Consider the following 21,964-nt stretch of genomic DNA (forward strand, 5'->3'; position numbering starts at 1 on the left):
AAAAACAAATAATTGTTTAAAAAAATTCATTGTAAATAATTACATACTTTTTCTTAAAAACAATTATATTTTTTACACTAATTGATTTGTCTCATTATTCTGTACATAAAAGTGTTACGGTAAGATTATTGAAAACTAAATATTTTACGAGATATTTTAATTTTTATATCAAAATATGTCAGATTAAAATATAAAATAACTCAAAAAGTACTTAATGAAAAAATACTTTATTATAGTGTTTTGAAAAGCTTTCGAGATAAGCTACAAGAATATGCAATAAAAAATGCGGGGTTCCACTTAAGAAAATATTGATCACATTGAGTTGGCCTTGAAAAGGTCACTCAAGGTCAAGTCCATATTTTCATCATGTGTCCCCCTCTGAACCCTACAACTTTTGTATAAAACATTTTTTTCCATCTTGCTTACTTTACGAGATATTTGCGTGCGTTGATTAAAATGACTCACCCTGTATAAAACTTATTTATTTATTAAAAATAAATATGTAATAATTAAACATTTGATTTATTACAGGTTCAGAAACAAATAGCAAAAAAAATAAAAAGGATCCATCTCCATCATTAGGGAATACCAATTCAAATAACAAGACACAAACAAATGTGATTCTAACAACCCTTAAGCCCGACAAATCGACGGACACCCCTACGCCGGATAAATCGACGAGCACTCAAAAGCCTGCGCCAGTTAAACATGATGACAAAAAGAATAAACCAGATGATAAAAAAGATCCATTACATACATCTGAAACCGCATCAAATAACAAAATACAAGAAAATGTAACTCAAACAATCCCGAAACCGGTTGAATCGATAGCTATTCAAAAGCCGGTGCCAACTAAAAATGACAGAGAAAAGAAGCCTACTGAACAAGAAGACAAGAAAGATACGCTTGTACCAATAAAAGATGATAAAAACAAGAATGCGTTTGCGCCACCGATTACTGATAAGGAGGAAATAGTGTCTATTAAGCCGAAGGATCAAGTTGAATCATCGACTAGAGAATCCGNATAAATTAAAATGATAGTAATAAGTTAAGAAATCAATAATATAGATTTCTGTATTGATATAATATATTTTGAGTTTTTAAATATAAGCATTTATTTTTATTTTTTATTTCAAATAGCTCTTGTAATTTTTTTTCTTCAGAAATAAGTTGGATAAAAATTATACTCTAAAGACTCTTGTCGCATTTTCCATTTATAATTATAAATACATTATTGGAGTTCTTTAGATTAAATGTGAATAGCATACATAGATAAGCAAAATGGTATTTAAAATAAAAAATAAACCTATTTTCCTAAGTTATTTTTTTTCCTATCATAGATTATAAATGAATTATATATATTTTTTATATATTAACTCAATTGTTTTTGAAATATTTATTTAATTTTACAAATCTATATTGAAATGTAAGTAGTTACATGTTGGTTATTAAATAATCATCGTACAATTTATCCTTATAATTTCAATCATTTTTATAATAAATATCTTAAGATTTCACAAGATCTACTATAATAAGAGAGAATTATTGCTACGAAAAACTAACAAAACTACAACTTGCTTGTAAAATTTGACTAGACATTCTCGAAACCATTATAATCCATTCCACCTTAACGAGATATGCATTAAATAATCCAAAGTCTTATTTATTGATCCTTGATACCTGTTGATCATTGAGAATCACATTTCTCTCTTATGATTCGCGTCATCGCGCCAACGATTCACCTGAGAAGTATCACGTAGATGAACGCGTCCTGCATTGTAATAACCATTCTAAGGTCGTGCATAGTTATTAAAAAAGGGCAGAGCGTTGCCACGATCAAGTCAGAACGTTTTCAGACATGGCAAAGAACGTCGGTAGTATCCTCCTGCTAACATTCGTGCTATCGTTTGCACAAGCAGGTGAGAGAAATATCTCTGAAAGTTGAAGAAATATATAAACATCACGCGGCGCATGTCAGTATCGACGACCTCGAGAAGCGAATTTATGTGCGACGAGTGTTATATTGCGAGTGCCAGATTAGTTGAAAATATTCTTTTCAAACTTGTGGATATATATGTATATATCATGTGTTCTCGTTAGGATATTGATGGAATTTTTATAATCTCTGCACCGGACGCGAATATAAATCGCGTAGTATAAAATTCCAAGATTCTTAAAAAGTTATTTTTTATACTTTTTATGATACTTCAATATCCGAAAGATTTCATACTCAACAGATTAATATAATATAATTTTAATGAGCTAACACAATTTTAGCAATACAAGCATTAAATTTTAAATTTATCCAAAATTTAATTGTTATTGTATAATTATATGAAGCATTTTTATATTGTCTTTTTTTCCAAAAAGCGTGAAAAGAAGCAAAATCTGTGTAAATTATCTAAGGCGTTATATAAGTTTTTTGCTAAATTAATATATACAAAACTCTAATTAATGCATAGTAAATATAGTTTTTATCCAAGCGTGCTTACACTCATCGCACATCCGCGTATATGGTTCTAGGAAAAATAATAGAGCTGCGTAACAATGTAGAATAAGCGAAACTGTAATTAACAGAATAAGGATTCATCAGCAGAAAAGTGAATAGTCAACAATGTTTATCTGATTGCAACCGTATGTGAAACGAATACATGAACAAACGCCATTTGTTTGTTAAAATTGTTCAACGATATATCGTCATCCATTCAAACATATAGCAATGCAAAACTTTTGCAATCTGTTATAAGATATCGTTTTCCCTATTTTATTTTATAAATTGATATATAATCAAGATCCCGTAATATTTCAGAGAAAGAAAAAGAGAGAGAGAGAAAAAGATAGAAAACGAGAACTTGTGTGAGAAAGAAAAATAATTACTCAAATTAAAAATCGCACAAACGCGCATTTATTATTATATATTACCTAATAAAAGTGTTACATTTTGGAAATTTAGAAGGATGCTGTTTCTTCAATCTCAATTTCTTCTCATAATTGAGTTGTACGAATTATAGAAACAATTTGTTAAAATACACGAGAGAGAGAAAAAGAGAATACGCTTTCTCTCTTCATCTCCTGGTTTCTAGACGCTTGAAGAAACACTTTTCATTGAACAGACGAGCACGAGCAACGACGAAATACGCCGCCGGAACTAACGCCGGAGTCGGTCGTCAAAACGTTGAGTGATGAAAAGCCCGAGACGCGTCTCCTCTCCTTCAACCCTGTCACAGCGACTGTTAGTTTAAACGCGGGGCGCAACAATGCGCATTCTGTCAGTCTGGGCGCAAGCCTTGACGGTATTAGCCTCTCGGAAAGTAACAGTTACAACCACCCTACAAAATATGGAATTGATGAGTGAGTATAAAATAGTTTAAAATTTATTTATAATATCCGCTAAAAAAACGCGAATGAAAATAATAAATAAATATAAATCGTTCAGAAATTATATTAGAAGTTAAATATATTTTCAGTTAGAAATTTTTAGTAATTTTTGCTTCCTCATAGAGGAAGCTTTGTTTTCGTGACAAAATTTTTTTTCGAGTTTTCTATGCCAATGTGTTTAGAATGTTCCAAAACGTCGGAAAATCATATTCCTAAAAAATGTCTGTATGTATGCATTGTAAGATAAAATGATGAGGAAGCAATGTGCAAGTTTCTAATTTGCACAACTCTACTTGTTTAGTATTTTGCTGATAATTTTGATTCTGCATTGTCATAAGAGCAAATATGTAAAAGACAATTGTTATTTTTCAGATCTCCCGTTTCCGTAAGTAAATCTACGTCTGTTGCCGCAGGATTATCAGGAATCTCTACGGCAGGCGCGAAAGCTTATAGCGACGGTAGCAATGCCAAAACCGAAAGCCATTCGCACAATTTCGATCAAGCAACCGCAACTTCTTTCGGAATAGTCGAAAATGGACGTGCGATTACCGGCGCTGCGTCTTCCGTTGGTGCCTCGCAATCCTCTGCTGCAACTAGTGGCAATCGAAGACAATTCTTCTCGCAAACTGATGCCGTCAGGGCGCAATATCCGTATCGACCGATATGGAACAATGTTGGTCCAAACAATGGGCACAATGGCAAGTGCAATTATCAATTACAATATTTTTCTTCTATTATCTCGAATTCTTATCATATAAATTATTTATACATAAAAAATTAGGAAATACGCTGTCTTAAAGCCAGATAATTATTATTTATAAGATACTTTCTGCATATTATTATAAAAATTTTAACATTTATTGTTGAAGTAGTGTAGTTGAAAATTAAAGTTTAATATTTCCCCACTCAAAATTTAAAATTCAATATTTCAGATCAACGTTTCAATCGACCCACGTTGACTATTTGGAAACCGTATGATGGAACACGACCGACATTGGATATCGATGTGTATGGCTCATCCAGGCGAGAAGAAAAGCCGACGATTCATATCCACAAATGGCGACCTGATCACCAAATATTTTCCCGGCCAGGTCTATCGATCGAACATCAACCGCGCGACTCTTGGAATGATCAAACACGTGGATCGACGAGTTTTCGTGTAAGTTCAGGCTCTTCCTCTTACGGTTTTTCGGCCGATGATCCGGTCTCTCAGGGCAACTAAATCTTACGAGTTTTATGTCCTCGTCAATCGGTCAGGAATATACCTCAGGGAACACTCAAAGTTGGGAAAGTGCATCTTCCAAACATGTTTCTAGTGGTTCTTTCGATGAAGACAATTCCAAGGGTACATCGACCTCGGGACGTCAAGGTGGGAATTCCGTGACGCGGGTCAACGTTCAAGCAATCGCGTCATCTGAAGAAGGATTCTTCCCTAAAGGTGGGAGTGCGCAAAGTCAGATTATACCATTGCAATACGTCGGAAGCAAAGATTCTGAGCGAAGACAACCCGATAGTGATATTTTATCTGATCTCGCGGAGACTGTTGGCGAATTGTTCGACGTTTTATGATGGAAACGAAAAGAAATGTTAAAAAAAAAATTATTATTTATACAAGTTATTTTATATCAGTTTGAATTTTATATTATGATAGATATTTTATTTATAGGTATTCATTGTGTAATCAATCTTAACAAAGCGATCGATTAAATTTATATCTTGTACGCTTCTTTTCTTCGCAATATTTTTCATCAATAATGAATTATAAAACTTCAGATTTTATGACATCGATATTTTCTTAAAGTTTCAATAACATTGTATCATATTCATTTTTACAAAAATTTATCTTAAATTAGTTTATTCCGTTCGTCTTCAATTTGTGTTACTATTTATATTTTTCGTAGCAAAAATGATGAAATGTATCCGGAAGTGGCTACAGGTGACAGCACCAATTGAGTTACGTTAATAATTACCGTGCGCGCGATTCATGATGTAATTTAGTATTCCTCCTCTCACTTTAAAATTCTGTATGCCTCATCGTGCTTCCCGGAAAATGATTCGCGAGAAGATAAGTTGTAATGAGATATAAACTTCACACAATGCAAGATCAAAAGAATCAAAAGAAAATAATTTATTAAACTTTTAGTTTTCTATGAAGAACTTAATAAACTTTTTATCGTGACATTTTCTATCTAGAAAATATTCGGAGAAAGAAAAAATGTAGAAGTGAAATATTGAAGACTCTAAATATTTTCTATTCATGTGCACACAAATAATAAAGCTGTTACATTTCTGCGCTTACATCCATAACATAATATTTTATATTTTATAAAATGCCCGTCACATAAACGTTGAAGTTACTATTTGCTAAATATTAGATAATAAATAACTTGTTTATCGAAAGAAATGTGAGTTTGATTGGTCTTTGAACTTGATTTTTGTGCAAATACTAATTAGCATAACAATTGTCATAAATATCTATTTATATGTTTATCACGTCACTTACCTCAAATTTAAAGTAGGTGAAGGTCAGTAATGCGGAGAATCTTGAAGGTCAGAATATGATGTCGAACTTCTCGCGACATCTTTGAAAGAGTTGATGGTTTGAATAACTTATGGAATAACCGGAGAATCTGTCCTATCCACGGCGTCAGAAATCTTCAGCAACAATATCAACAGATGGTATGTGAGTTAGAATGCTCGTTGATATAACCAGAAATATATTGGTATATTATTAATATTAATAAAAATCTAGCATTATTTAATTCTTTCAACAGAGAAGTAAAATGTAGCTTGTTCAAAAAATCTGCTAAATGACAATAATATATCACTAATAATGCAATGCAGAAAGATCTTGTCTATAATCGACAAAAGTTTGTCTGAAAGTCTACAAGTATAGTTCAATCTAAAAATGTCAAATGTTTATCTGAAAGTCACTTAATGTATCACCTTTTTAATAATGATAAATATATCTCATTTAATTCTCGAAAAATTATTTATCGATTAGAAAAATTTCGAGATTAAGCTAATTTTTGATAAGATTACAGTAGCAAACGTGATAGCATATGCTGTTTCTTTCATTTATATGTCATTAAAACATATAAATAACAACTATCTTTCCATGAGTTCGATTTCTTAGAAGAATGTTGCGCTTATTTTTTCACGATTGCGAGATATATAAATAGAAAAATTTAAACTTCTCAAAAAATCTAAAACGAATAAAATAGCAGTTAAATGTTCATCTACAAAATGGAATATCATTCAATATCTATCTTTAAAAATATTATTACATAAAAAATTAAGAAATACGAGATCTCAGAGAGTCATCGATGAGGAACCTGTAATCGAATCAACGGCGAATCTGTGAGAAGCCTGAAATACATCATGCGATTCAAGGTCTCGGCTCTGACTCACCGATCATCTCAGTTTGACTCACAAAAACCTACGGCGAAAATAATTATCGCGGAACCGGTCGGGGATTATCCGAGAGATTCGATTATTCGTACACTGCAATTAACGTAGAATGAACCGACGTTTATTCAAGAGGCACAAGGTTGAGGCTATCACATATCAACCGATTTTTTTTTTTTTATTTGATAATATACGCGCCAAAACTAATAATGCTATGACATAGTAATGCGCGTAATAAGATCTAAATATTAATATAATAACCGATAATCAGCATTGCTTATCCTCTTCTTTTTTTTTAAGAATTGATGCAAAGTTTTTAAAACCGCGCCGAATGTCTAACAATAAGTTGTTGTAACAACGCAAGAAAATTTCCTCGCTATTTTAACGTGTAGTTAATTTTCTAAGCTATAAGATAATTGTAATCTCATATGAGTGAGTACACACAACATCGTCTACCATTTTAATAATTGTCTGCCTTTCAAGATTTTTTTTTGTATATGTTCATTTAAATCAGTATACCGGCAATCGTCGATATCAATTCGAATCGTGAGAACAATCTATAAACGAGCATGCTGACATTGCTTTTTCATTCGTTCAAAGTAAATCCGTTTTGGAAAATTTCCGTATTACACATCATAGCAATTATATAGATTTATATAGATATAATTACATAATAATAATGCATTAATACATAATAATAATGCAAAAAATAATTATAATAATATAAAATTATCTTCACATGAATTGTATTCATAAGTTAATTATAGAGCTTTATAATATACTCATATCTTAATTATAAATATATGTATCAATTGTGCTAATCTTTATACGCGTAGAAAATATATAAAATATTAGGGAATATATAGATACTTAAAAAATAGAATATCTCGCATTGTGCTAGATGCTTACGAAATTTATAATGTATTAATTAATTAATAGATCCTTTTCGTCGAATTGGTATCTCCTTCCAAAGGGATTTTCGTTACGGCTCTCCATCATCAGAGAGCGATTGTAATTTCTGGATCTGATATACCTTGATCAGTCAAGGCTAAACGAACTCCGCATTCTTCTGCAGTCGACAAAAAAGTGATATGTGTTGTCGACGGCTCGTGTGGTTTTAGTTACGCACAATTCAAGTAAACTGATCATACGATACACCAGATATTCTCACTAACTATAGCCGCAAGTAATTATGGACCATCCTTCTGAAAACCCCCTGAAAAAATCAAATCTGCATGCTGTAACATTTTCTTAGTAAATCTAATCATTTCCATCCGCAAACGCGCACATCATGTTATCGATGACGTAAATAAAAAATATTATTAAAAGAAGTATTTAATTCATACATAGCATGTATACATTGACGAAATCACCGATAAGAATGACATGCAATCATCAATAATATTTTGCGATTCAAAGCTGTTATTTTGCATGTATGTGGAAAAAAGAGAGAGAGAAAGAGAAAAAGTATATGTATATAAATTGCTAAATACAATTATCGATTATCATCGAATATGAAATCCATTATCATTATTATACGATTATCATGTATAAAAACATATATTAGCGTAATTTTTTGTTGTAAATTGCATCTTGAATAGATATAATGTTAGTTAATATATTATTGCATCATGCATTCACTTAAAATACTCGGAAACTCGTATTCTGTTTTAAAGAAGCAAAATGATATATACATGATGGATGTGATAGGGTATGCAAAAATTTATATTCACATATATATATAAACTTGGCGCGCAATAATATGATCGGCGGATGCAACACACACGAATACTGTTTACGGCGTTGAGAAGCGAGCAGAAATTATTAACTGGATTTGCATATGCAACTTGATCGTTATTTCAAACCGCAGTGCTGATCATTACAGGAATTAACAGCTGCGACGTATACGATTAAAATCAATGTCAAGTTAAAATAAAATATACAAGTTATATATCTCTTTAGAAAAAAATATTAGAATTAATGTAAATTAATAAAAATAGACTTGTTTCAAAATTAATAAGTCAATAATTTTTGAATTAAAAGAAATTCACAATGAAAGGAAGAGGAGAAAAAAAGTTGTTTCAAAAATTGATTTCAAAATAATACTATAAATAGACAGATATTTGCATTTTACAATAATATTCTTGATATATTCTGTATGCGAGATTCATAGATCCTTTAAACGTGACGTGAAAGAATATGAAGATCTCTCAACGCTAATTATCTGAATATATACATATCCTCAAGTTAGGAAATCCTGATGAACAGCATTGTTCCATGTTTAACGTATGGAAACTATTTAATTCCAGTAATATACCTCAATGCCGGGAATTCATTCTACTATTAGTCAAAGTATATAATGCAATAAGTATTTTGAATAATTATATATAGATATCGTATCAGAGAGAATGCATACGATAGAAATAACATAATAAAACATAATCAACAAAAAATATAGATAATAAAAGTTATTATTAAGGTTAATGACGAACTGATGAACATAAACAGTATGCGTGTATGCTTTATTATGCATAATAACGCTATTCCGAAACCGGTACATCACCGGTTTGTATTTCGCGGAAATCATTTATTAAAATATTTTAGTTCTTTAATGAAGACTAAATCATCCTTCTCTCTCTCCTATTTTTTTATACTGTTTCCATCATTTCCTCATCACTTAGCAACATCTTAGACGTAATAAAGAGTGATTGATTATTTGATTATTAATTTCCTCTGATTTGTTGTCGCGCACGCTCTAAAATAAAAAAGCAAAAATTTATAATATACATAAAGAGTTATGGCAAAAGGCTTTTGCACATTTCTTTATCCCAATTACGTATTGCAATAATTCCTTTTTAAAATGTATTCTCATTTTTATAAAAAGTTTTCTATAATGATAGAACACATATATGTTTATTATCTTTTGGTGTGTTTTTTAAAACCTATTCATTTTGAAAATTTATATCAAAGTCAAACTAATACTAAGTAGTATTACAATAAATCTAATTTATAATTATAAAATATGTATACAGACACCATATGTTTAACAGATTTTTCAAAAACTATCGCAACATTATTTTTTATACTCTTACAGTCTGCATGTATTTGCGCCTTATGTATTTGAAAAATTTTTATTTTGGAGATATTAAATCAATTTTTAAAACACATAGTGTGTAGATGTGTAAAATAAATTATATTTATTTCGATATTCCTTCTAAAGCCGATATATTAGAAAGAAATTGAATTTTGATGAATTTCTTTAATGTTATTATGACATAACGTTATCATACACAACACTAGATAAATTCGTATATAGGAATTATACACGTTGTATACATATTGAGTTATAAAGAACACAAGATTTTCTTGTTTTCAATCTTATTCAATATTCACTTTGATTTTGTTCTCGCGCACTTTAGTCTCGAAGAGAAGTATTTCAGACCGATCGTGTATGCACTATATATATGACGGGGATTCCCTCGGAAAATTTAAAAAATCAGCGTTGCTCGGCGCGGCGCAGCGTTAGATGTGCAAAAAGCGATGGAGGTGGCTAGTGTTACATAATTACATCAGGATCAAACGCGTATCGTATCGATGACTATAAAAGCGGCAAGATTAAAAGATCGGCATGCAGTGCATCCACCGAACGCCCCTCACGATGGTAGTTCGTGCTCTTGGAATAGTGCTCCTTTTTTCACTTGTCGCGACCCTTTCAGGGTTGCCGAATATTGCATTCATATATTTGATAAAAATTAATTTCGTATAACGTATATTATACTTTGTCAAAAAAATAGTACATAGCTGTATTTTAATTTTTTTTTTTTAGCTTTTAAGCAGACTGAACAGTACAATTCGACTGCATTGTAAAACTATTTCTGTTCATAATTAATTATTTAAACATATGACAAATGCATTTCTATTATTAAATATTAAATCTCGACTGCAATTTAAATAAATAATTTGTGATTTTTCAAAGAAGGGATAAAAATAAAGTATATATGATTGCAATAATTTATATATAAATTGCATGCATTAATATGTTAGGGGTCAATCCATATAAATTCATAAAATTACTATCTTGCATTCCGTAATTTTTTGCAGATAAGTCTTTAGCAAGAAAAGTAATACACATTTTCATGATATATTCTCACAATATTTTACTGAACCTTACTTGTTGTTTAAATAAAAAATATAAGAAATAAATGTTTTTAATACTTTTTTTATTGCTTCAGTAGCTATCTATTTATGCGTCGCAATTTTAAATACCGCTTTGAAAGATCTAAGAGACAGCTGCGCGAACTCTGTAATTTATTTTGCATGCAGCAGACAAGATGTCTCCGAAAATAACAGTGATGTCAGGATACATGCGCTGGAAAACAAATCTAACTGCAATCAATTTAAAAGTCTTTATGCTTCGTGCCTATCGACATAATCTACCTATTTCTGTTCACATAATGATTGATTCATTTTTTAATATGATCGCTAGACCCGGCGAATACATATGAAGAACACACGTTGTCGACCGAATTACGGCCGCCGCCGCTTGAAGAGAAGGAACGCCATGCCACGGTTTACATAATTAACTTGTACGCTGTAAAAAATAACAGCGGTAATACGGAAGAGGAAATATTTGAAAATGAAATTATCGAAACTATTCCTGACATATTAGGTAAATGTGATCAATAAACAATATATATAAAATTATACATATATCAGGATTTCTTTAATAGTAAAGACAATTTGACGTCATTTTTGTTTACATATTTTAACACATTTCTTTTTCACAAATTTTTTACATATTTTAATAACATGATAAAAATAATAAATAAATTATAAGCAAGAGTAAATATCATTAAAATAATTCCTAGGAAGATCTTTAATGAAAAATGTATCTTTGCAGAACCGTTGGCCACTGTTCTTCTAGTAATAGAAGATGATGATGAAGAAAGAGAAAGACACTCACCCGCCGACCTCGACGAATTCGCAGCAGAATTGGAAAGTGAAGGTATCAAGGTCGACACGATCAAAATGGACAATAAGTCAAAAGTGCTCAAAATAAAATTGGAAAAGGCAAAGGCGCAGAGTATGATAGAATCGGCTTCAAAGCCGATTCACGAGAAAAAAGATCGACAGAAGAGAACTATCTGTTTGAAGTGTGGAGGTGGCGGAGGATACGGAGGAGGATACGGAGGTGGGTATCCAAGTGGAGGTGGAGGTGGAGGCTGTCCCACCTGCGGTGGAGGAGGTTATCCTTCTGGTGGTGGTGGTGGTGAGTTAATTTCTAATCATAGATAATCGTAGATAAAAATTGATAAACAAATTTATCCACCAACATTAATAAAATTTATTTATATCAAAGAATATCTAAAATCGCGCCGCAAACTCTTTTCACTACAAATTTTTTGACGAATGTGGAATTAATCCTTTCTCGATAAAGATGACGTAGCATTTTTAATTTTCTAGTAATTATTGTCTAAAAATATAACCCTTCTGGAAAAAAGAGAAAGAATTAAGCTCCAGAAAAAATAGACAATTTTATTTTTCAATCGGTCTAAAGTTTATTTCAATAAAATCTCAATTTTCAAAATCAAAGAAATATAACAAATGATGATTTCTTTCGAGTTTCATTTAAAAAAAAAAAGTGTTTCCATGTATTGATCAAAATAGCTGCGGTTAAAACGAAATCCGACGGTTTTCTGAGGTACTCTGTATGATAAGATTATTCTAACTATAATATACGCGGATCTTTTGCCTACGTAACTACGTCACATATCGGCAATAATAATTATCAAGAATTTGCATCAATATATTGCATTGGCTATTGCGAAAACAAACTATTTACTTTGCATATTTCTAGGAATTGAAATACATCTTTGATCTCGCTGGTTTCTTTCTAGATTTTTCAAATTTGACAGCTAGTTGTATAATCTCTTATATTTTTGCATGTGATAAGTACAAAAATAAGTTATATAAATTGTGCATGTTTGCATATATTGTGAAGAAACTCATTTAAAGATAACGATTGAATACAAATAAAAAAATTTAGAATGTTTGGCGGAATTATTAAAAATAACAAAAATTGCTTGAACAATTATTACCTTTTCCTAATTAAAAAAAAAATTAAAAAATCATACTTATATACAAATAAGAAAAATACTAATAATAATAAGATACTAATTAATAATAATACATTTTCTGCTCGCTTGACATTTCTCAGCTGAAATTTGCAAATCAGATATAACAAAATCAACAAAAATATAACATTTAAAATCTCATCGTCATATATATTTTAACACATTGCTATTGCTAAACTCCATTGTATCACGCATAAGAAGGGGATGCTTTGTTTAGGGCACCGTATAGCAGTTATACCGGTTGTAGTCGTACCTATTACAGGAGGCGGAGGCCATTATCGTAGAGGTGGCCAAGGAAATTATTATCCAAGCGGAGGCGGAGGGGGCGGCTGTAGTACTTGCGGGTATTGATATAATATTGTTTCTTAAATACAGTGATAGATTAATCCGATTAAGACAATCTCGATAAGATATATGTTTAAAAGTCACTGTATTTTACATCCATTCTCTTTCTCTCGATCCTTTTTACTAATTTTTATAAAATTTTTTGTATCTTTAGTGGTGGTGGTGGCGGCGGTGGTTCGTATTCCCAATCTTCTGCTTCTGCTTCGGCGCAATCTTCTTCTGGAAGTTGGTGAGTATTATATCTAAGATGATTGTTTTATATATTATCGATAGTTCATATTTACACCAGTTAAAACGCTATTTTTTGTTTAGGGGGAAAAAATGAGCAGAACATGCATAATCACATAAACGTATTGCCATTAATGATTTATGCTGCCTTCATCTTCAATATCCGTCTACAGTATATAAAATTTTTCAAATACTTCGCAAACAAATCTCGAACGAACACTATAACACTCAATAATACTCCCAACATATTTGTAATATAACGCATTCGTTTATACAACACACACTTGTATTGGCGCGTGTTAGCTGCAAGTAAATAAAACAAGTTTGGCTCTAACAGAGAACGTACGATTTATTCGCCGTTAATCGGATGTAAACGTATTCCTAGAGATAATTATGAGTTGGTGATTAATTATTCATGAATCTTCAAAAGAAGCGCTGCGTATTGGACCTGTATTTTTCTCGTAGTTTTAATGATCCATTAATTCTTATGCTTCTTGATAAAATTCCATTTACGATAACAAGATAATAACCCGTCATCTATGTGCACATGTACACTATCATTATTATTATTATTTTTTTTTTATTAATTCGTAAATCCGCAAAGCCGGAAAATTTTCTCACAGAAGAACCTTCATGCCTCATTATTTCATTAACTATTAACTTCTTATCTATATTTACGCTACACAATATTTTAACATTATCACGATTCAGCTTTAAAAAATATCCGAATGGATATTTTTTAAATCAAAATCAAATTTGCAGTAGGGTAAAAGACTCGTAAAACGCGTGAGAAAAGAATTCACCAATCGTGAGCGAGCGATAAAGTATCATTTTCCTAACATTTCGCGTGCCGTAATGCGTGGTTGAATTCATCCCATCTTATCACGCGGAACCTGTTCCGCATTATCGGTCCGTTGTAATTCATTGGAACACCATCGCAACCGACAGCGACGACGGCGACGACGGCGTTGTAATCTTACTCGTCTATTTTCCGCTTTTTTCTTGTTTCGCGAGATCGGCGTTATAAGTAACTCACTCGTATTTCTATCCGGATCTAGGCGCCACAACCTTCTATATAACTGGCCTCTCTATAAATACGACCGGTATACGAGAGCGGTATCGCAGCATCCGTGCGGAACCATTTCAACGACGCGTCGGCCCGACTGTCTGCAACGGCGAATGGCAACAGTAATTACGGCGCGAGAACGTCGGGTGAACTTGTAACGGTAAAGTTTCGATATTCCTCTCATCACCTTTCCGCGCTGGACAAAGAAAAAAAGAGGATATACCGACGCGGAATGGATTGTTGGGAAACCGGTGTTTGACGGCAGCGGATTCGTCGAGCAAGCCAATGCTCCGAATCCGTATTGATGATTCGGTGATTTTATCGGCGCGACCTTATGATTAATCGCTAAGAGTAAGGATATCGCATTCCGAGCGACGAGGACAATTCGCTTTTCATGATTAAAGTGATTTATTCGCTAATTTGTCACGCGCGTCACAACTTGTCATTTTTTCCTATCGATTTCACGGTCGTAGCTAACAACAATTACGGATCGCGCGCGTCTTATATTCTTTAGAATTTTCTTTATCTACATCTTACCCACGATTAACTATTCTCCAAGATTCTATATTAGAAAGGATTATTATTAAAATTAAGGTCAAGATCTGCCACAAGAAAAGTTTGATACAGCAAAAAAAAAAAACAAGCAATGGAAATAAGTATATAAAAGAAGAATAGTAATAAAAAAATAAACATTTCAAATCAAATGTCTGTTATTTGCAATATTAAAGAACCGCACTATTTTTATGTCATTTATGTCATTTTACACGATGTATATTAAACACAAACACATCCGCTTGAACTAAAAGAAAAATCTATTATTCATAAACTTTCTATACAATTGCAATTTCCATTAAAATATTAAAACTCTATCTAATAACTAAATTGTAAAATAAATGGATTATATGTATGTGTGTGTAAAATGATGCCGGTCTCCGAAGAAAATGTGGGTCTGCGGGTCATCGAATGCTCATCGAGTCCAATCGATCGTGCCGTCGTAGAGACAAGACGCTCAGGTTTCTTCTTCTAATATAAAATGTTGGCACATTCGTGCGTATTTTCTGGTCATTGACCGGCAAACTCGTGGACTTTGTCGCGACGAGTCGTTTTACTGCTGGGAAAAACTGGGCATACCAGCAGCAGATCATAAAAACTCACTCGGACGAGTGAAGTATCTCTCCATGTCTCGATTCCTCGACGAGCACTCCAGGAGCGCCAGAAATTCGCATGTGCATGCCATTTTCAGTGCGCATCTTATTATTAGATACTACGGGGTATTGAAGATATCGTATTTAGATAATACAAGGGGATCTCATCAAGCGACATGCAATTGTATTTCTGATTCTAAATGTCTTGTCATATTTGTATAATAATAAGATGAAACAAAAATGTTAGTGCATCATATGTTTTTTCATACGCGCTTTTATACTGCATCAGCGCCAATATTGTAATTAAAAGATAGATATAACAGATACACAGCAAAAAATTATTCTATATTTATATAATCAATCACATGTTAATTACTGAAAACCAATAAATAGTTATTCATCAAAAATAATATATTGTATAAACTTATTGATCAGATAATGATACTAATCAGAACCTATTGATCTATATAATGAAATGAGAATGTAGATTCAATCAATAATTTATTCCGCCTCAAATCATCTGTTATATTAAAACGTCAAAGCATCGTTAATTTATCATTAAAAATGATCATGACAGGTTAATAACAATCTCTAATTATAACTCAATCTACTAGCTAATTCATCGAGATTGATAAGAAGGTCGATACGGCAAAAACCGGATTCGGGCGACTACAGAGAGAAAATATTAAAGAAAATATTAAAATATAATTTTTGTAATCTTGAAACATATATATATTAACATAAAAGAGAAATCACGATATTTTTATTATATAATAAATAATAAGTTATTAAACGACAAAAAAAAAGATCATAGGTTATCAAAATAATTGATCTGTCGCTTAAAATATAAAAAAAAGATGTATTAATAAAATAATCGCGAATTTATATTGTTGTCAATTAGATCGCGCATTATCACATATAAATATAAGACTCTTTGCTTTGCACACAAATATTTCATGAATATATCGTGAGAGATATTTACCGACAGAATTTATCTAATTTCTTATTGCTTTTAATAAACTACACAGTGTTGTAAAGCAAATATATCCGACCATTTCAAACATTAATCACTGTCTGTTATAATGCGTAACTTAATCTAGTATTTCGTTCTCTTATTTTTTGTAACGATAGGATACATTAATGCTATCGATTAAATAGTGTTACCGTAAATTATGTCGGCCAGGTGAATGGACAAAGTAAGTCGTCTAATTTCATTCAAAATACAAAATAAAAGATAATGTGTGTAATCGCCATTAACCTTTGCGCTCGTGCGTTGAGTCATGTTCGATCCGCTTCGTCAGTATTGATTCGAAAATAATACCATCTAACATTTAGAAACTCATCTTATCATCATACGTGTGACCATGAAATCAAGAAACAATATCAATAGACATGATTTCCTTTATACATTAACATGGAATAAAATCTGTACGAAATATATTTTTTCTAAAAAATGCAGATATTTTATAAATTATCAAAAATATTTTTAAATTGAATATTTTTAAATTGAATCCCCATGTATTTATATATATCAAATCAATATATATATTTAATTATCTACTACATATATTATCTTTATATATACACATATAAAATATGTATTTAATTATTTTTTGAACCGAGCAATATCAAGTATCTTTATTTTATATACAATTATTTCTTATATTTAGGGACAAATAATAAAAGATAAAATTGATGTTTGCTGTGATATTTGAATTTAATTAAAGTTTTTTTAAAGCCGATGCTCTCTAAGTAAGTTATAATCTAATTTATTTACTGAGGTCAAATATTGGAACTTCTCATAATAATAGTTATACTATCTAAATTTATAATAATTGCCGTAGTTGGGTATTAATGGCGTAGTGTTGGACACGGTTCTATTTTAGCACAGTACGATGCATGTCTACATAAAATACGGAATACATCAAGTGACGTATGTGCTTCATTAAGAGAGCAGGTCTAGTCCCTTACACGAAATCACCTGTTACTGTCCGTCCAGCATCGGCAATAATCGTAATAACGATGGCAATTGGACGGGATGAAATATCGCCGCGTTTTCTACGACTCGATACCGTGTGACTCAAGATTGCCGGCGATTAGAGAGCACACGACCAGGCTTTAATTTAATCCCCCGGGAGTCTCGGGGGATCGTAAAAGGAACCGGTTGCATCGCGTACGACTGGAATCTGCATAGAAAAGCCCGTTGGTACCGCGGTGCAATGTACGAGCGACGACGTCGATGAGCTTTCTCCTTTTCGCTCGTTCCCTTGATGCTTGGTGGAAAAACATTTCCACCGCAGGTGGAACATTTGCATACGCACAAACGACGATTCCGACGACTCTAAACGGGAATTTCGTGCCGATCTGCATGCAATAACTGTCTATTCGATCGTCTTGCGCGTGCTACTTTATGAACGTTACGAGAAAGATCGAGGTCATCGTTGCAAGGTTTTCGAAGATGGACGTGACATGAGAAACGACGTTTACGATGTTAAGGAAAAAAAAAATTGGTAAGAGCATGTCGAAAAGTATCGAATGGAAAATATTAGATCGGTAGATCTTTGCAGATATAAAATCGGCGACCTTCGTCGATAATCCCATTCGGCCTATATTACAATAGAGCCATCCTGCTTGGCAGAATTGCAATTGATCTAGTCGCGTCGTAACACACATGAGCTGCATGAGAATCGGTGAACGCGAGCGCGGACTAACAATCATTCGCACTCGCTTCGATGTTAACACGCCATGTCGAATCAATCGTGCGACTGCGATTCCATTTTAATCCTGAGTATCAATAGTTTCGAAACAAATCACTTATTACATGCTTGTGATGCTAAAAATTATATCTTTTTCTTTATTATTGCAGTTATGCGTTTTTTGTGATGTATTTATTCGATATTCTGCAGTTTTATTTTATCATTTATATATAACACAAATTTAATACATTTATTCTATATTTTATATAACGCAAAAAAATTGTTTCGATCATTTTATGCATAATTATATGACAATATAAAAATATTATCTGTACAATGTAGTATATATGAACCTTTTCATCTTTTCCCTCGAATTTTTTTCTTGTATAATAATATTTTATACTTTGTCGTTGAAAATGTGATTGCATAGTAAAATCCTAAAATCTATTATTGACATGCATTAGCGCGAGCTAGTAAATCAGAAAAATATATTTAATAGACAAATAAATTTAATACACGAGATCACACACCGTATGTATATCTGACAATATATGCACACGTCTACATGGCTATACGCATTATCTTCCCTACCCTGACTCGATCAAGCGGAAAAGGGATGGCGATCAACTATGATAAATTATGATTAAGCGACTATTACAACGCAAAATAGAAAATGACATAGTTTCTATTTTTTTTTTCTATCTAGGAGCATTATAGAAGCTATATCTTAGTTTGAAAATTTTGACTGTAAATTAAGATTATCATAAAATGTTAGACTCTCGTATATTATAATAGATTATTCAATGATATAAAATGTATTTTTGCCTTATCAAATTTCCTTAACAAACAATATCTTATCGTTTTTTATGTTCATTTTCTTCACATTGTTCGATCATTATAATATTAAATTAATAAACAACCACAATAAAAGATATATATATATAATTATATACATACAATAATTTTATTTTATAAAATATTTGAATATATATAATAAGAGAAAAAATTGAATGCTACGTAAACAATTGTTTTAATGAGCTAGAAACTCCTGCTTGCAAATCAATCTATATCAATACGATCAACTGATGCTTACTTCGAAAAAATGAATAAAGTATTACTCATTACCGAAGAAACGACTCGTTTTGCAGCTCATCAAGGTAGGTTAATAGAAATGGTGTAAAATGGAAAGTGACGTAATTTTCAGTCTCCCACGGATGCTATCACGCGAGGAAGCGAAGATAATAGTCGATTCTCGCACCTGTCATCATTTGTACGAAGAAGCGCTTCCCTGAACACGCGAGACTGAGGGTCGAATAGTGATCCTGACCTTTCCTCCAGGATGCGTCAATACTTTCAAAGCTTACGCACGCCGCGATAAGATGGTATTAAGAAGAAAGGAGAAAGAAAAAGAAAGAAGTAGAGATTCCATTATTTTAATTTGCGATAGTAATCATAGAAAATTGCTTAATTATGGCTACAATTTTCTTAAATACGAGAAATATTATTTAAATTACTAATAGTAATATGCTTATTGCAAGCTTCTCAAATGAAAAAATCTTTAGAGATAGAGTATTTTTTTCGTCGTAAGGTTATTTATTATTAAGTTAGTTATTGTACTTAAATGTAATTGTTGGCTCATTGACTCAATGATGAAACATTATCCTCGTTCAATATCTTCGCTTCGAGATGTAAAAAAATATGCAGCTGATTCTTGTGTGACTTATAATATATTATATACATATAAATGGCGGGTAGTATTTCATATTAATTTCTACGTGTACCTCGACGGTATTTATCTATAAATTATATTCTTCAGGATAACATTTACACAGAAATGATTACATTCTTCTTCGATACCGCCAGCAGGCACGAACAAATCTCGGATCTACGGCTATAAAATCAGAAATTACCATGCTTTACCTAGCCTAATCATCTATTAAACGAGGTATTAACATTTTTTTCATCATAGGAAATGCCTTATCAAGGTGCAGTTTACATAAAAATATTGTGCGATCCACGCGCCCGCTAATGACAGCTCACTTACGCCACGTGGTTTAATTAAATTACCTTGCAATGCAAGATAGATAACCAATGTATATATCGATACAAAGGAACAAACAGACGTCTGTCGCGAAACGGCGTAATCTTTCGTCTTGTGGGAAACGAAGCAAGAGAAAATATCTCAGTAATAAAAGAATATAGAAATGTAAATGCATCTCATCATCCGAGACGAGGGTGCCTTGTAAAAAGAAAACCTACAGACATTCTCGTCGCATTATGAAACGCAGCCAATCGGCTGAACGGCATCAGCCATAATGATACGGATATAAGAAATTTCGAAAGGTGAAGCTTGGCGGAGGGAGAAGAAGCGATACGGTTAACGGTACCTCGTTCGTCAAAAAAAAAAAAAATTGAGCTTTAACAGCCTGAATCTCCTGTCGAGGTGAATAAGAACACGTGACGTTTTTATGCCAATCTCGATTAACATCGTTTATCGTCTGTCGTCGTTACGTTGTCAATGCTTCATTACTGCAAGACGATTACTGACAAAATCTCGCTTGCTTCATCATCGCGGAAAGGAAAGGAGGCCTGTCACCTGTCTGGCGTGTGCCGTCGTCTTTTACGAATCAAAAGTTCGTTGTCACTAACGGAGGTTTGAAAACGTCCTTCCTATATTTAACAAACATGTAAAACGGTGGACGGTTCTGAAGTAAATTGTCAAATCATGTAATATATGTATATATATATATATTTTAATTAAAGAATATCTCTGATACTTATAATTTGCACATATTTATTATATAATCGAGTATACAATGCCATCGATTTTGCTTACAATGGTTCAAATAAAGATTCACAAAAATATTCATAATCATACATGTATATGCAATGTATAAATACTGATATTTTATATATTTCTAGAAAATTTTTCTTTTCTGTAATGTTCCATATATAAAGAAAAGAACGCTTAAAATTATTAGGCGATTAATATTAAATTTTATTTATTCATTATTATACTATAATGGTAAACATCTTATAATTTTGAATTGAAGTGCAAGAAGACCATAAATATTTATAAGTGCATCATGTAAATCAAACTGTGTGTGTTTGACTATACAAATTGATAGAGATTATTATTCAATATGTATGCATATATATATGAAACAAAATTAAACCTCTTTTATAGTTCTTTTATATATATAAAGTATATATTATATAATAGCTAATATATTTTTAACAGAGAATCTATATTTGCAACAGTTATTAATACTAAAATTTTTTTAAAAAATTACGAAGAAATGGGCCAACATTATACATCTTTAAATAAATTCATATTAAACATATATATAATTCATATAATACAAAACTAGATGAGAAAAATATATTTATCTGAACATTTGTGAAACAATAAGGTTATCAAAGCAGGCTTAAATATTAAAACCAGTCTAATTGGAAAACTTCTCAGATTAATTATCCTATCATTTATATATCGCTGATATTTAAGTAATTTGGTAATTTATACTATTGCAACAAAGTACATATATGCATATATGATAAAAGATA

General features: G+C 31.7%; 4 protein-coding genes across 5 annotated transcripts in view; 3 read left to right on the plus strand and 1 right to left on the minus strand.

Moving 5' to 3' along the window:
• Window positions 1-1,028, plus strand: part of LOC115234705 — a 4,938-nt gene extending 3,910 nt beyond the window's left edge. The window contains exon 4 of the mRNA XM_029805995.1: window positions 532-1,028. Coding sequence (XP_029661855.1) covers window positions 532-1,028 — 497 coding nt within the window. The remainder of the gene's footprint in view (window positions 1-531) is intronic.
• Window positions 1,029-1,818: 790 nt separating this feature from the next.
• Window positions 1,819-5,781, plus strand: LOC115234718. 2 transcript variants are annotated; one of them, XM_029806012.1, is made up of 5 exons: window positions 1,819-1,919; window positions 3,114-3,351; window positions 3,751-4,082; window positions 4,311-4,537; window positions 4,636-5,781. In XM_029806012.1, exons 1-5 carry the CDS (start codon window positions 1,859-1,861, stop codon window positions 4,945-4,947), a joined length of 1,170 nt encoding a protein of 389 aa, XP_029661872.1. In that variant the 5' UTR covers window positions 1,819-1,858; the 3' UTR covers window positions 4,948-5,781. The 2 variants fall into 2 exon arrangements, with proteins under 2 accessions (XP_029661872.1, XP_029661873.1); XM_029806013.1 differs by having other exon boundaries at window positions 1,820-1,919; window positions 3,751-4,076.
• Window positions 5,782-10,399: 4,618 nt separating this feature from the next.
• On the plus strand, window positions 10,400-13,832 carry LOC115234724 (keratin, type II cytoskeletal 1-like). The gene is made up of 6 exons (XM_029806024.1): window positions 10,400-10,511; window positions 11,267-11,455; window positions 11,687-12,055; window positions 13,138-13,264; window positions 13,420-13,494; window positions 13,578-13,832. The coding sequence occupies exons 1-6, from the start codon at window positions 10,415-10,417 to the stop codon at window positions 13,588-13,590; spliced, it is 870 nt and encodes a 289-aa protein (XP_029661884.1). The 5' UTR covers window positions 10,400-10,414; the 3' UTR covers window positions 13,591-13,832.
• A 5,988-nt stretch (window positions 13,833-19,820) lies between these two features.
• LOC115234722 (gem-associated protein 7-like) overlaps window positions 19,821-21,964 on the minus strand; it is a 12,148-nt gene continuing 10,004 nt past the window's right edge. Inside the window, exon 3 of the mRNA XM_029806023.1 lies at window positions 19,821-21,070. The gene's annotated coding sequence lies outside the window, so the exon portion shown is untranslated. The remainder of the gene's footprint in view (window positions 21,071-21,964) is intronic.

Source organism: Formica exsecta, unplaced genomic scaffold (assembly GCF_003651465.1).
Source record: "Formica exsecta isolate Colony F162 unplaced genomic scaffold, ASM365146v1 scaffold201, whole genome shotgun sequence".
Classification (NCBI taxonomy): Eukaryota; Metazoa; Arthropoda; class Insecta; order Hymenoptera; family Formicidae; genus Formica; species Formica exsecta.

What these genes read in the sequence shown, in the direction of transcription:
- LOC115234718 (XM_029806012.1), top strand. Translation starts at nt 1,859, where the DNA reads ATGGCAAAGAACGTCGGTAGTATCCTCCTGCTAACATTCGTGCTATCG. An exon ending in ACAAAATATGGAATTGATGA is followed by an intron (nt 3,352 to 3,750) that starts GTGAGTATAAAA and finishes GTTATTTTTCAG; the next exon opens with ATCTCCCGTTTCCGTAAGTA. An exon ending in GTGGATCGACGAGTTTTCGT is followed by an intron (nt 4,538 to 4,635) that starts GTAAGTTCAGGC and finishes TCAATCGGTCAG; the next exon opens with GAATATACCTCAGGGAACAC.
- LOC115234724 (XM_029806024.1), top strand. Translation starts at nt 10,415, where the DNA reads ATGCAGTGCATCCACCGAACGCCCCTCACGATGGTAGTTCGTGCTCTT. An exon ending in GACCCTTTCAGGGTTGCCGA is followed by an intron (nt 10,512 to 11,266) that starts ATATTGCATTCA and finishes TTTTAATATGAT; the next exon opens with CGCTAGACCCGGCGAATACA. An exon ending in AACTATTCCTGACATATTAG is followed by an intron (nt 11,456 to 11,686) that starts GTAAATGTGATC and finishes GTATCTTTGCAG; the next exon opens with AACCGTTGGCCACTGTTCTT.